The following is a 13,521-nucleotide window of genomic DNA, read 5'->3' as shown; positions in this document are numbered from 1 at the left end:
AGCTGTGAGTTAAGTTTCACTTGTAATATCTAGCGTTCATCCTGTTTCTTGATTTCCTGTCAGTAAACCTGCGGTTACGTTATGCAATGGTCTACACATACACTCACCCAGTCACTGTTCATTGGGGTTGTGAATTGAAGAAAGGCAAGACTACCAACTTTCCACAGGACATTGAGAATGAAGGTATGATAAAGGTTTATAATGTAGTACAGAATTTTTTTCATTTAAACTTTTTAACTTGACCTGTTTTGATATTTTCTATAGTTTATGCTGCCTTTAAAACAACTGGGAACTCGGAAATCTTCGACATCGGTGCGTTCAAACAACTGGGGACTCAGGAAAAAAACGTGCTCCAATGGGGAAAAAATCGATTTGAACAGTCGCCTCTTTCTAGAGCGACCTGAAGACTGCCGACGTTATGATTTGACCTCGTATTTTTCCGAGTTCGTAGTTGTGAACGCGGCATTAACATTTGTGCTGTTGGATGAAACCGTTCTTTCGTAAATATGTATGTGTAAATATATATGGCGTGGTTTAGATGTAGTGAAATTGTTTATCCACTAACTGCAGAGGGAATTACACTAATTGTTGCACAACTTGAAAGACGTGACATGCCATTATTTTCTGTGCCAAGGGTCCGAGAAGGATGGCAATACTAGTCCTGTCAATCTTCCTTTTGCTCCCAGTAATTTCTGAAGGTGAGTTCCTATTTGATAATACGGCATTAAAGGGGAAATCTGATTGCAACTTCAATTTTTGACTTTCAAATTGATATACCCATTGAATATGACTTGTATACACTGAGTGTAATAACTAGGAACATGCGCTTTCCATGATAGACTGACCAGGCGAAGGCTATTATCCCTTATTGATGACACCTGCAAAATCCACTTCAATCAGTGTCGACAAAGGGGAGGAGATGGGTTAAAGAAGGATTTTAAAGCCTTGAGACGTGAATGTGTGCCATTCAGAAGGTGAATGGGCAAGATAAGAGATTTGTGTCTTTTGAATTGGGTATGGTAGTAGGTGCCAGGCGCACCAGTTTGTGTCAAGAACTGCAACACTGCTGAGTTTTTCAAGCTCAACCGTTTCCCGAGTGTATCAAGAATGGTCCACCACCCAATGGACATCCAGCCAACTTGACACAACTGGGATGTATTGACGTCAACATGGGCCAGCATCCCTGTGCCACACTTGACACCTTGTAGTTCATGCCCTGACGAATTGAGGCTGTTCTGAGGGCAAAAGGGACTCCATATTAGGAAGGTGTTCCTTATGTTTTGTTCGCTGTGTATAAGCTTAGTTCAAGTGTCGTACCACATCAGAACCCAAATGATTGTTCCACTCCAATGTTTGTAAACAATGCAATTGTAATAACACTATGTAGCCTCAACATGGTCAATACTATAATTTTAATTTCGTGGATGGTCAGTCCCTACATCCATAGCTCTGTCTGAATTTGAGTGGTTACATTTCTCCAGCCCCATCCCTCAGCTGTTTACCAGAACAGCGGTGGGGTGCCACTTTATTGTTTGAATTGCAGATTGCCCCTTTAAGGACAGATTGTATAGTCATTTTCTATTGAGTGGTTAGAAGGTTGTGAGTTGGGTCATTGTTCACTCTATGTACTTTTCTGTGTTGAATGTTGGTCTTAGTGCAGGGGTGGCTTTTGTACTGTCAGTGCAGAGATGTCATCTCTCAAGTTCTTTGCCATGGTTTGTTCCAAAGTTTCACATTCTTTTGTTACCAACAGGACAATATGGAGCTAGATGTGAAGTTATCCCAAAAGACCCATACATTGAATTTGGCTCCGACATTAAGATTATGTTTAAGAAGACATGCAACGAGAGAATCTCAGACAGCCACGGCAAAATCTATTGGACGATAAACAACAAGAGCATAGACGAGAGCCTCTATGAAACTAACTCCTCCGTTGCTGCGGTGACAATCTACAATGTATCCCTTCCAAAAGCAATAGTACAATGTCACAGCCATTCAACTAAGCAAGTCTTGGGTGGTACCATCATACAGACATACCGTACGTACCTACTTACATTGTCTTTGTGCGTTACCTTCAGTAAATCAACGTTATTATCATGGAATCTGGGGAATGAATCTTACCGTGAGAATAAATCATGTCCTTACATTTTTTTTCAACAGGGAAACCCAGAAACATATCATGTGTCACGTATATCTCAAAACATTTTACATGTCACTGGGAGCACAAGATCAAACCCACATCGAAAATAACATATACCGTTTATAGGGAATGGTGAGTTCTGACTCAAAGACCTACTGCTTTTATTTTTTACATATCTATTTACTTAACACTTATTTTTCTTAAAACCCTATTGTTGGTAAAAGTGCTTTCTGTTTTCACTTCTCTTTTTGTGTAGGGAAATAAGACAAGACGAATGGAAGTGTGATCATTGTAGTTCTGGAAGCACGTCATGCACTTTTAATAGCCTGCCGATACTTTCAAAGCTAAATTACATCACTGTGCGAGCTAAAAGCACAGTTTGGGAGACAATCTCCGACACACTGGAACTGTATCCCTGGGATACAGGTATGTAATCAGAACGCAAAGCTTTGACTCTCTGGAGCAGTTTGCAATCAAATAATGTTATATATAAGTTGTGTGTGTCCACCATTCAAAGCAAATGAAATGACAGACATACCAGTGGATAATTGGATTGCTGTCCATCTTAAAGCTCAATGTCCTTACACCAGTATTTCTTTATCTATTGCATTGTTTGTGTAATTGAGTTCTGACATTACTTACCCAACCTGACATTACTTACCCAACCTGACATTACTTACCCAACCTGACATTACTTACCCAACCTGACAATACTTACCCAACCTGACATTACTTACCCACCCTGACAATACTTACCCAACCTGACATTACTTACCCAACCTGACATTACTTACCCAACCTGACATTACTTACCCACCCTGACAATACTTACCCAACCTGACATTACTTACCCACCCTGACAATACTTACCCAACCTGACATTACTTACCCAACCTGACATTACTTACCCAACCTGACATTACTTACCCAACCTGACAATACTTACCCAACCTGACATTACTTACCCACCCTGACAATACTTACCCAACCTGACATTACTTACCCAACCTGACATTACTTACCCAACCTGACATTAATTACCCAACCTGACAATACTTACCCAACCTGACATTACTTACCCAACCTGACAATACTTACCCAACCTGACATTACTTACCCAACCTGACATTACTTACCCAACCTGACAATACTTACCCAACCTGACATTACTTACCCAACCTAACAATACTTACCCAACCTGACATTACTCACCCAACCTGACATTACTCACCCAACCTGACATTACTCACCAACCTGACATTACTCACCCAACCTGACATTACTTACCCAACCTGACATTACTTACCCAACCTGACATTACTTACCCTGTTTTTCAAGTGAAAATTGACCCTCCAACGAATGTGCTGGTGGTTCCTCTCCCTGCTAGTCTAAGGATTGAATGGGAAAATCCAGGCACAGACTATCCTGACCAGGTCACACACTGTCAAGTCCAATATGGCAAGGTACACCGCTCATTTATTAAATGTTATGTTGTCTGTGTGTTGTTTGTTGCTCGGTGCAATGTGCTATTTTCCCGGACTAGTCGAAGTTAACGTGACTGTTTGTTTTTGCCACTCATATCTTTGTTTCTTCTCTCTGTGTAAATGTCCAGCATGTAATGGATACATCTATGAACACAGGGGCCACGACTGCCTCTGTCACTTCTGCAGAAGTGGAGCCATGCACCAACCACACAGTGTCTGTCCGCTGTGCTTTAGAAAAGGCCCCTTGGAGTGAATGGAGCAGGCAGGTGACAGTTCTGTCCTCTCTCAACGGTAAGAAAACGTAAAGCCCCAGTAAATCACAATCGCTGTATAGGTTTTCAGGAGAAGTAAAAAAATATATATATATTTTCAGAATGCATGTTTGAAGTGATGGGTATAAGTCAGGGCCTGTATTAATAAAACATCTCAGAGTACTGATCTAGGATCAGGTCCCCCCTTGTCCATGTAATCTTATTCATTATGCTCTAAAAGGCTAAATGTGGCCTAGATCAGCACTCTTACTCTGAGATGCTATGACGTCTCTACTGTCTGTTTTTGTTTTTCACTGTTAACATTTTGTTATTGCAGACATGAATTTGAATGCACATATTTGCTGTACTTGAAGAATGAGGCGTTAGACTTTGATTGAATAGCACGCAATGGTCTGTGTGTTTGTCATGCACCCTTATCAAACGTTATCATCTTTTTGTTTTTTGCTGTAAGCTTCCTCACGTTATCGTCTGGCACGGTTTGATAGGGATAAGCAATGTGGCTGAAACAATTTCGCCATCCCAGTTGTCTCATTCGATGAGTAATAATAGGAAGGATGCATTTTGAAAGTGTTTTAAACAGAGCTGTGGTCTGTGTCTAGGTGGAGCACAGGACTTGTGAAATGGGTTGTGGTGAGAGACATTGTGAACTAATCACTCATTATGTTTTTTTGGAACACATTAGTCAGCCACAGTATGCTTTCAGTTTCAGCCTTAATATTGAATACTACGTTTCAGTTTGTCTTAGTATTGAATGTTCACTACACGTTCTCCTACAGTACATCACAAAATGATTTGTAACATTGTGATGCTTTTTGAAAGAGGCCTAAATTCAAAAATCAAAGGTTCAATTGGAACATGTGGTTATTATAACTAGGCTAAACTGTATTTATTCTATGTCAACAGTGAGCACAGTGCAGTTGGACCTGTGGAGGAAGATGGATGCACCAGACGACACTGGGACTAGAACAGTGCACCTGATGTGGAAGGTAGGGAGGCTAGAGAAGGAATGTATAGCACTTTACATAATCAACATTATACCACTCTCTTGTTCTGTATTGGTTAGTCACTACCAAGGGTCTCCAGCTCTGGTTCTGGGTAGCTACAGTGTACATGGACTGTTGTTCCAGTCCACCACTAACACATCTGATTCTACAAATCAAAATGTCATCGAAACCTTGAAGCAGGTATGTTAGTGCTGGGTTGAAACTACAACCTCCTCACCCAGTACCTCCCCAGCACCACAGTTGGAGACCTTTGGTCTAAAGCTTTTCAAAGCTGTGTAACTCTAACAAGAGTTTCCATCCTCAAAACTAGGGTTGCAAAACTACCACCAATTTACCAGGTAATCTATGGCAATCTATGGTACCTTTTTGGTAATTTATACTTGAATAACTTTTGAAAACCTGTATTCATATATAGTATTCATTTTTTATACATTGTCCATGAGTTTCTAGTGGATAGACCATATGGTTCAAGAGGAAATAGCCTAATTAATGAAAAACGCATCTAATCAACATTGGCATTATTTTCAGTTAACTCTGCAACACTTCCAACTATTGACTTTTTTCACAATTGCCACCAGTTTGGCGCCAAAACATTTACAACAAATACATACTATTTTTGTATTTTATTTATTTAACCTTTATTTAACTAGGCAAGTCAATTAAGAACAAATTCTTATTTACAATAAATACGTGTTTAAATAACGTAAACAAAGGATGGTTTATATGTAGGATAATGTTTTACAGCTTCGTCATTCCATTTAAAAAAAATCATATTTTAATTATTTTATATATTTTATGTGATAAGGCCACACAGAGGGCTAGAGATCATTAGACACCTGTGATAATCTGAAGTACCCAAAAAGGCCACTAGATATCATGTGATAAATTCCTTGAGAAATAGGAAAAAGTCTTGGCACACTTCCAGTCAGATGCACATTTATTTAATTGTAGCTGAGCTTTCGGTCAGTCGACCTTCATCAGGTTGACCGAAAGCTCAGCTATAATTCAAATAAATGTGCATCTGTCTGGAAGTGTGCCGAGACTTTTTCCTGTTTCTCTAGTTTAGCCTTTTGCCTCCAGCACCTTCACTAATCAGCTCTGGGTGTGCGTTAGATTCTGCCAATCATCCACGTGTGATAAATTCCATAACATACTTTAACTTCACCAAAATTCTAGTTGCTTATTGATAAACATTGAAAGGTACCAGTAATATACCCGCCCTTTGCAACCCTACTAAAAAATATGAGTAAATCTCAAACCAAATTATTCTGACCGGGTGTGATGTATTTTCTAACTTAGTCTTTTCTTCTTTGTACAGGGCATCTCCCCTGCATGCAAGGCCATCGATGGATACAGGCTGACATACATGGCTGATGAAAAGCACATACCTGACATACATTTGGACAGCGTTGTGGATAAGGCTTCTATCACTGTGGACCAGCAGGCGTACAGAGTCACTCTCGCTGTCTATCGTGGTAACACCACATTTTCTGAACAGTCAATCTATGTACCCGCCGTTGGACAAAGTAAGTTGCCATACTTACAGGCCTCAGCCCATGACGGTGACATCCAGGTCAGCTGGGCTGTTCCTCCTCTCCTCTCTGTCCATGGATACATCATAGACTGGACCACCGATGGAGATCCATACACCTGGCTACAGAGCCAAGACACTCACATCTCATTGACTGGTGAGCTTGGATTCTAAAGAATGGATGGATGGGTGGGTGGGTGGGTGGATTGGATGGGTGGATGGGTGGGTGGATTGGATGGGTGGATGGGTGGGTGGATTGGATTTGCAGATGTTATCGCAGGTGCAGCAAAATGCTTGCATTTCTAGCTACAATCAGGTATTACACCTAGCAATACAATTGTTTTTATATATATATATGATGAGCCATGAGTAGAATACAGTATATACATATAAATTGGGTAAAACAGTATGTAAACATTATTAAATCAACTGGTAATATTGTGTGTATACATCCCACATTAAATTACCACCACTCCTCCTGTTATCCCAGTAACCAATTGGTGAAATCTACTTTGGGATGTTTTCAAAAGCTATTTTTTCCCCTCTCATAGGCCTGCAGCCTTTTAAACTATACAACATCACAGTAACTCCACTCTACGATGACAAGACAGGACTGGGAAAAGTCATTCAGATCTGCTCAATAGAAAGAGGTATCGTTCACATTTTCCCCTCTTTCTTTTGCCCCTTTGGGGTAATGCTTATGTATCTTCATATTCTTATAGATTCTTATATATTCAAATTATTAAACGTTTTAATTGTATCTGTCCCCAAATAAATTGATTACTAAATCATATTTTCTTTATCAACTCAGCTCCAGGGAATATATCCTCCGTTGATGTACATGTTCAAGACAAAAGTGCTCAGGTCAACTGGACTGCTGTGCCTCAGAGCCAATGTAGCAGTGTTGTCATCAACTATACTGTGTTCTACAAGACTGAAACACAACCAGAGCGGAGTAAGTCTCCTGAAACATTGTTTTAACTTTGTTATAACGGCCTTATCTTAGCACATTGGTCACCATAGCAACACCCACCCGTAGTATGCGTTCCAGCAGGTATATCTCACTGGTCATCCCCAAAGCCAACACCTCCTTTGGTCGCCATTCCTTCCAGTTCTCTGCTGCAAATGACTGGAACGAACTGCAAAAATCTCTGAAGCTGGAGACACTTATCTCCCTCACTATCTTTAAGCATCAGTTGTCATAGCAGCTTACCGATCACTGCAGCCCATCTGTAATTAGCCCACCCAACTACCTCATCCCCATATTGTTATTTATTGTGTTCATATGCACCCCAGTATCTCTATTTGCACATCATCTTCTGCACATCTATCACTCCAATGTTAATACTAAATTATAATTGTAATTATTTTGCACTATGGCCTATTTATTGCCTTACCTCCATAACTTACTACATTTGCACACACTGAATATAGATTTTCTATTGTGTTTTTGACTGTACGTTTTGTTTATTCCATATGTAACTCTGTAGTTGTTTTTACCATACTGCTTTGCTTTATCTTGGCCAGGTCGCAGTTGTAAATGAGAACTTGTTCTCAACTGGCTTACCTGGTTAAATAAAGGTGAAATAAAATAAATAAATAAATAAATGTCAACTGTACCGAGGGTCATATCCTGTTGTTTTTCCTCCTCTCTCAGACGTGACTGTAAACAGCTGGAAACAGGAAGTGACTTTGGAGCCTCTCCAACCAGGCACCAGATACAGTGTCCATGTCATGGCCAGCGCTGTTACTGGGGCAACCAATAGCAGCGTCACTCACTTCACCACGAACAGATACAGTAAGGTCATGTCTGTAGGCTTCACCTGCCTCTGATAGTAACTCATGGTAACACAGATTGACACTTTAAAAGTCTCTCTATGGCACTACACATTCATTCCATGTATCCGCTTTGACGCACAGGGTTATAGTAACAAATGTTCTAACCATAGAATTACAGTAACTAGAACGGACATTCAAGTGGATCTTCCTTGCAGGCTGGACCTGTGGACATATAGAGTGCACTCGTCTGTACCAGTCATATTGCTGATCTGAGAGGCTTTGTCTTTTCTAGTGGTTTTAATTCTATGGTTCTCTGACATGTTGCCCCATCCATACACTACCGCTCAATTGTCCAAAAACACTATTTGCTGTTGTATTCTCCATGTCGTTGTTTCATAGCCAAGGTGTGGTAACATAAGGAAGTGAATGGCAGGTTCTTATAGTAATGTCTCTGTGTCTGTCCAATCAGGCTGGACCTTCATCATAATGCTCTGTGTCTTGAGTGGTCTCAGCATCATCATCGTCCTAGTCACTGGACTCTTCTGCGTCATTCAGTATGTTCTGCCATAGATCTCAGTATGTTTTAAAGCTGCAGATTTTCTTCCCTGTATACGTCCAGACAGCAAACGTCTATGTCCCAAATGGCTCCCTATTTAGTGCACTGCTTTTTGACCAGGGCCCATCACTCACTTCAAGTCAATTATGTCCGAAAAGTCAGATGATTGAATGTTCTATGTAATGTTTGTTAACTGATCCCTAGGTGGAACAGGTTTTTGGGGAAGATGGTGCCAAACCCCGGTCTCAGCTCCTTGGTATTCTGGTCTTCACAGGATTGTCATAAGGTAAACATGATAATGACATGATAATCATTTTATATTGTATCATTTCATCCTCCAACACATTCCATTTAGGCCTATCCTACAGTATAGACAATGGATACTGTATCGAACATGTCCTTCCATTTCACTAGTCTGAAGAAAAGGGATATGATATCCACTACCGTTCAAAAGTTTGGGGTCACTTAGAAATGTCATTTTTTTCGAAAGAAAAGCAATTTTTTTGTCCATTTAAAATAACATCAAATTGATCAGAAATACAGTGCAGACATTGTTAATGTTGTAAATGGCTATTGTAGCTGGAAACGGCAGATTTTTTATGGAATATCTACATAGGCGTACAGAGGCCCATTATCAGCAACCATCAGTCCTGTGTTTCAATGGTACGTTGTGTTTGCTAATCCAAGTTTATCATTTTAAAAGGCTAATTGATCATTAGAAAACCCTTTTGCAAGTCTGTTAGCACAGCTGAAAACTGTTGTCAGTCTGAGATATGGCTTTTTCTTTGCAACTCTGCCTAGAAGGTCAGCATCCCGGAGTCACCTCTTCACTGTTGACGTTGACACTGGTGTTTTGCGGGTACTCTTTAATGAAGCTGCCAGTTGAGGACCTGTGAGGCGCCTGTTTCTCAAACTAGACACTCTAATGTATTTTGTCCTCTAACCTTTCTGGTTAGAGACAGTTTGTGCTGTTCTGTGAAGGGAGTAGTACACAGCGTTGTACGAGATCTTCAGTTTCTTGGCAATTTCTCACATGGAATAGCCTTCATTTCTCAGAACAAGAATAGACTGACGAGTTTCAGAAGAAAGTTATTTGTTTCTGGACATTTTGAGCCTGTAATCGAACCCACAATTGCTGATTCTCCAGATACTCAACTAGTCTCAAGAAGGCCCGTTTTATTGCTTCTTTAATCAGCACAACAGTTTTCAGCTGTGCTAACATAATTGCAAAAGGGTTTTCTAATGATCAATTAGCCTTTTAAAATGATAAACTTGGATTAGCAAACACAACGTGCCATTGGAACACAGGACTGATGGTTGCTGATAATGGGCCTCTGTACGCCTATGTAGATATTCCATTAAAAATCTGCCGTTTCCAGCTACAATAGCCATTTACAACATTAACTATGTCTACACTGTATTTCGGATCACATTTCTAAGTGACCCCAAACTTTTGAACGGTAGTGTGCATTTCATTCATTAAGTTTCAACACAAATCTTACACTTTTAGACCATTACTTATGGATGACACTGTTCATGTTCCAAATAGGCACATTCACCCCCCTTTCTCTACCCTGTAACTATTTCCCAGGTCATTGCTGTAAATGAGAACGTGTTCTCAGTCAACTGACCTGGTAAAATAAGGGCAAAATAAATAGAATGTTGGTCTTCATGTTGGCTCAACAGTTTCTGTTATCCCTACTGTCTTCACAATTCCTGTCTGGAAACCCACAGATCCAGCCCTTTAACAACCTGCCTGAACTCGAGACCTTCTGTGAGAGAATCTACCCTTGTGACGTGAACGCCATAACAGACGACATCATGGGATCAACCTCTACAGAAGACGAGGACATACAGGACAAGGGCAACGAGACAGTCTGTGACCAGACAGCGAGATGGAGCTCTGGCTTCGGTAGCAGGACCTCCTGTGACAGCCAACCCAGAGAGGAGAGCAGTAACCTGGGCCTGGCCCCAACCTGCCTCACTTTACTGGCTCAACAAGACGGAGGAATCAACCTGGTGGAGTCAACCACCTCTGAGGACTCATCATCAGAGCCATCAGACCTCCAGGCCTCCGAGAGCTGTCCCATCAACTCCTACAGGTTGCAGAGTCCAGGGGAATGCCCTGTGAGGTTGGGGCTGGGGAGAGGCGAGGCGAGGTCGGGCGCCACAGAGGAGAGTAGGAGCCTTTTGGACACCAAGCAGCATAGCATCAAAGCTCCTCTCACAGCGTACATCACTCTGGACATGTTTGAACACAGGCGGCCAGCTGAAGGAAAGTAAACAGACATGAACACACTCCTGAATCCAGTGGACTTCTCAGTGTCTTTCCTGTACCTTTATTCATTCAGTTTTAATGTCTCATATAGGCTACTGTGTTTTTGTGTTAGTGGTACTTTTAAATATACATTTTGTAATTGTACTTGAGTGACAATTTGTATGTGTATTTGTAGATTGTAAAGCTGGATAGATATCCGTTTTTGCATTAAGATGGTTCTTTCAATTTGACTTTTGCACTTGCATCTGTTTAGACAAACTCATATAAATATCAATCTATACTGTTGTAAGTGGTAGAATATATCTCATCAAATGTTTTAGTTTCTTGTCAATGAGGACTGCTGTTGAAACAACTTAAGCAGTTCCCTTTCCGTCCACTACCAGTATGCCGTTTGGTTTGGGGGAAGGGGTGTTGCAACATCCCTTCCTGAGAACAGAAAGCGAGTGTGCCAAGACGGAAGATGGAACATTTTCAGTAACAGGGTCAGAACAATGTCTCTTGAGTCACTGGCTGGGTGGTAGCCTAGCGGATAAGAGGTTGGGCAAGTAACCGAAAGGTTGCTGGTTCGAATCCCCGAGCTGACTAGGTGAAATCTGTGGATGTGCCCGTGAGCAAGGCACTTAACCCTAATTGCTCCTGTAAGTCGCTCTGGATAAGAGCGTCTGCAAAATGACTTAAATGTAAATTGTAGCGTCCCAAATTGCATCCTATTCCATGTGCAGGGCTCATAGGGCTCTGGTCAGAAGTAGTGTACTATATAATTATTAGGGTGCATTTTGGGACGTGGCCAGAGACTAGAGAGACATGAAGCCTTGTTTTGACCCTGTACTGTTCTTTAGAAAAATATAATTCACAGAGTCATTGAAAAAAAACGAATCACTCCCAAGTCTATGATCTGCCTGATTACATTTTGTTGCATAATAACTTATTTTTAAAATAATGTTGGGAATGGGAGCGGAACAAAATAAGTTTAGTCTCTGATGGACTAATATATTCTGTTCTATTAATGTTGAACGTCTCACTGAAAGTAAAGCACTCTTCACTTTGTAAAAGGATGCAGACAGAAGTGGGAGGCATTTCATTTACAAAGTAACAAATTATACATACACTTTTCAGTATACAAAACATTAGGAACACCTTCCTATTTTTGAGTTGTACCCCCTTTTGCCCTCAGAACAGCCTCAATTCCTCAGGGCATGAACTCTACAAAGTGTCAAGTGTTCCACAGGGCCCATGTTGTGTCAAGTTGGCTGGATGTCCTTTGGGTGGTGGACCATTCTTGATACACACGGGAAACTGTTGAGCGATCATTCACTGAGTCATCACTCCAAGTCTATGGTCTGCCTGATTACATTTTGTTGCATAAGAAAATCTTCTTATGTGACTGAGCATAACAAAATAAGAATTTCTAACTGATTGACTAATATATTCGGTTCTATTCTATTAATGTTTAAGTTCTCATTGAAAGAAAGCGCTCTAAAGATACTGGTAACTGCTAAAATAAAGGAAACACTTGAGTAAATGAGGGAGACTAAGTAAATTGAAAGCAGGTGCTTTTACACAGGTGTGGTTCCTGAATTAATTAAGCATTTAACGTCCCATCATGCTAAGGGTCATGTATAAAAATGCCCAGTTGCCCATTGTTTTGGCTACCATGGCTAGAAGAGATCTCATAGACTTTGAAAAAGGGGTCTCAAAGGATCATGGGGGGTTTAAAGGGTGTGTGTGTCTCAGTCACCAGATTTCAACCCAATTGAACACTTATGGGAGATTCTGGAGCGGCACCTGAGAGCGTTTTCCACCACCAACAAAACACCAAATGATGGAATTGCTCATGGAAGAATGGTGTCACATCCCTCCAATAGAGTCCTAAACGCCTGTAGAATCTGTCCCAAGGTGCATTGAAGCTGTTCTGGCTCGTGGTGTTTCCTTTATTTTGGCAGTTACCTGATGCTGCTTTACAAGAAGTGTAATAAGTCACATTCCTTCACATGGATAACACTGTGGATTCCTTCACATGTATAACACATAACACTGTGGATTCCTTCACATGGATAACACTGTAGATTCCTTCACATGTATAACACATAACACTGTGGATTCCTTCACATGGATAACACATAACACTGTGGATTCCTTCACATGGATAACACTGTTCACTTTGTGAAATGACGCAGACAAAAGTCAGGTATTTAATCTGGGTAATTTAATACTGAAGACTGCTCCAAACAAGGTGTGTATTATTGTGGCATGCAGTGAAATACTATGCTTCAGTTTTCTGTATACATGGAAAAGTAGTGTTAACTGAGGGATGTCAGAATAGTTTTCATAAATATTAAAATGTGTGTAAATGTACATTAAATTTCTCTGAGCATACTCCCTGCTGTAGAAACTAATCTGGAAGTTGGAGGTCCAGTTGATCTGTACATTCCAAACACATCTTAAACAAAGTAACAAAATATACTGCTCTTTTCATG

At 40.6% G+C, this 13,521-nt stretch overlaps 1 protein-coding gene across 1 annotated transcript; it reads left to right on the top strand.

Moving 5' to 3' along the window:
* The first annotated feature begins 90 nt into the window (after window positions 1-90).
* Window positions 91-11,274, top strand: LOC121581974 (interleukin-31 receptor subunit alpha). Its single transcript, XM_041897427.1, has 15 exons — window positions 91-183; window positions 635-698; window positions 1,754-2,038; window positions 2,161-2,272; window positions 2,397-2,566; window positions 3,479-3,603; window positions 3,753-3,915; window positions 4,800-4,882; window positions 6,219-6,588; window positions 6,983-7,081; window positions 7,243-7,386; window positions 8,089-8,229; window positions 8,680-8,764; window positions 8,971-9,052; window positions 10,501-11,274. Exons 1-15 carry the CDS (start codon window positions 178-180, stop codon window positions 11,047-11,049), a joined length of 2,478 nt encoding a protein of 825 aa, XP_041753361.1. The 5' UTR covers window positions 91-177; the 3' UTR covers window positions 11,050-11,274.
* The last annotated feature ends 2,247 nt before the right edge of the window (window positions 11,275-13,521 follow it).

The sequence above is a fragment of the Coregonus clupeaformis genome, chromosome 15 (genome assembly GCF_020615455.1).
Source record: "Coregonus clupeaformis isolate EN_2021a chromosome 15, ASM2061545v1, whole genome shotgun sequence".
Lineage (NCBI taxonomy): Eukaryota > Metazoa > Chordata > Actinopteri > Salmoniformes > Salmonidae > Coregonus > Coregonus clupeaformis.
The sequence above is the reverse complement of the archived record's forward strand: the minus strand, read 5'-3'. Positions and strand labels throughout refer to the sequence as shown.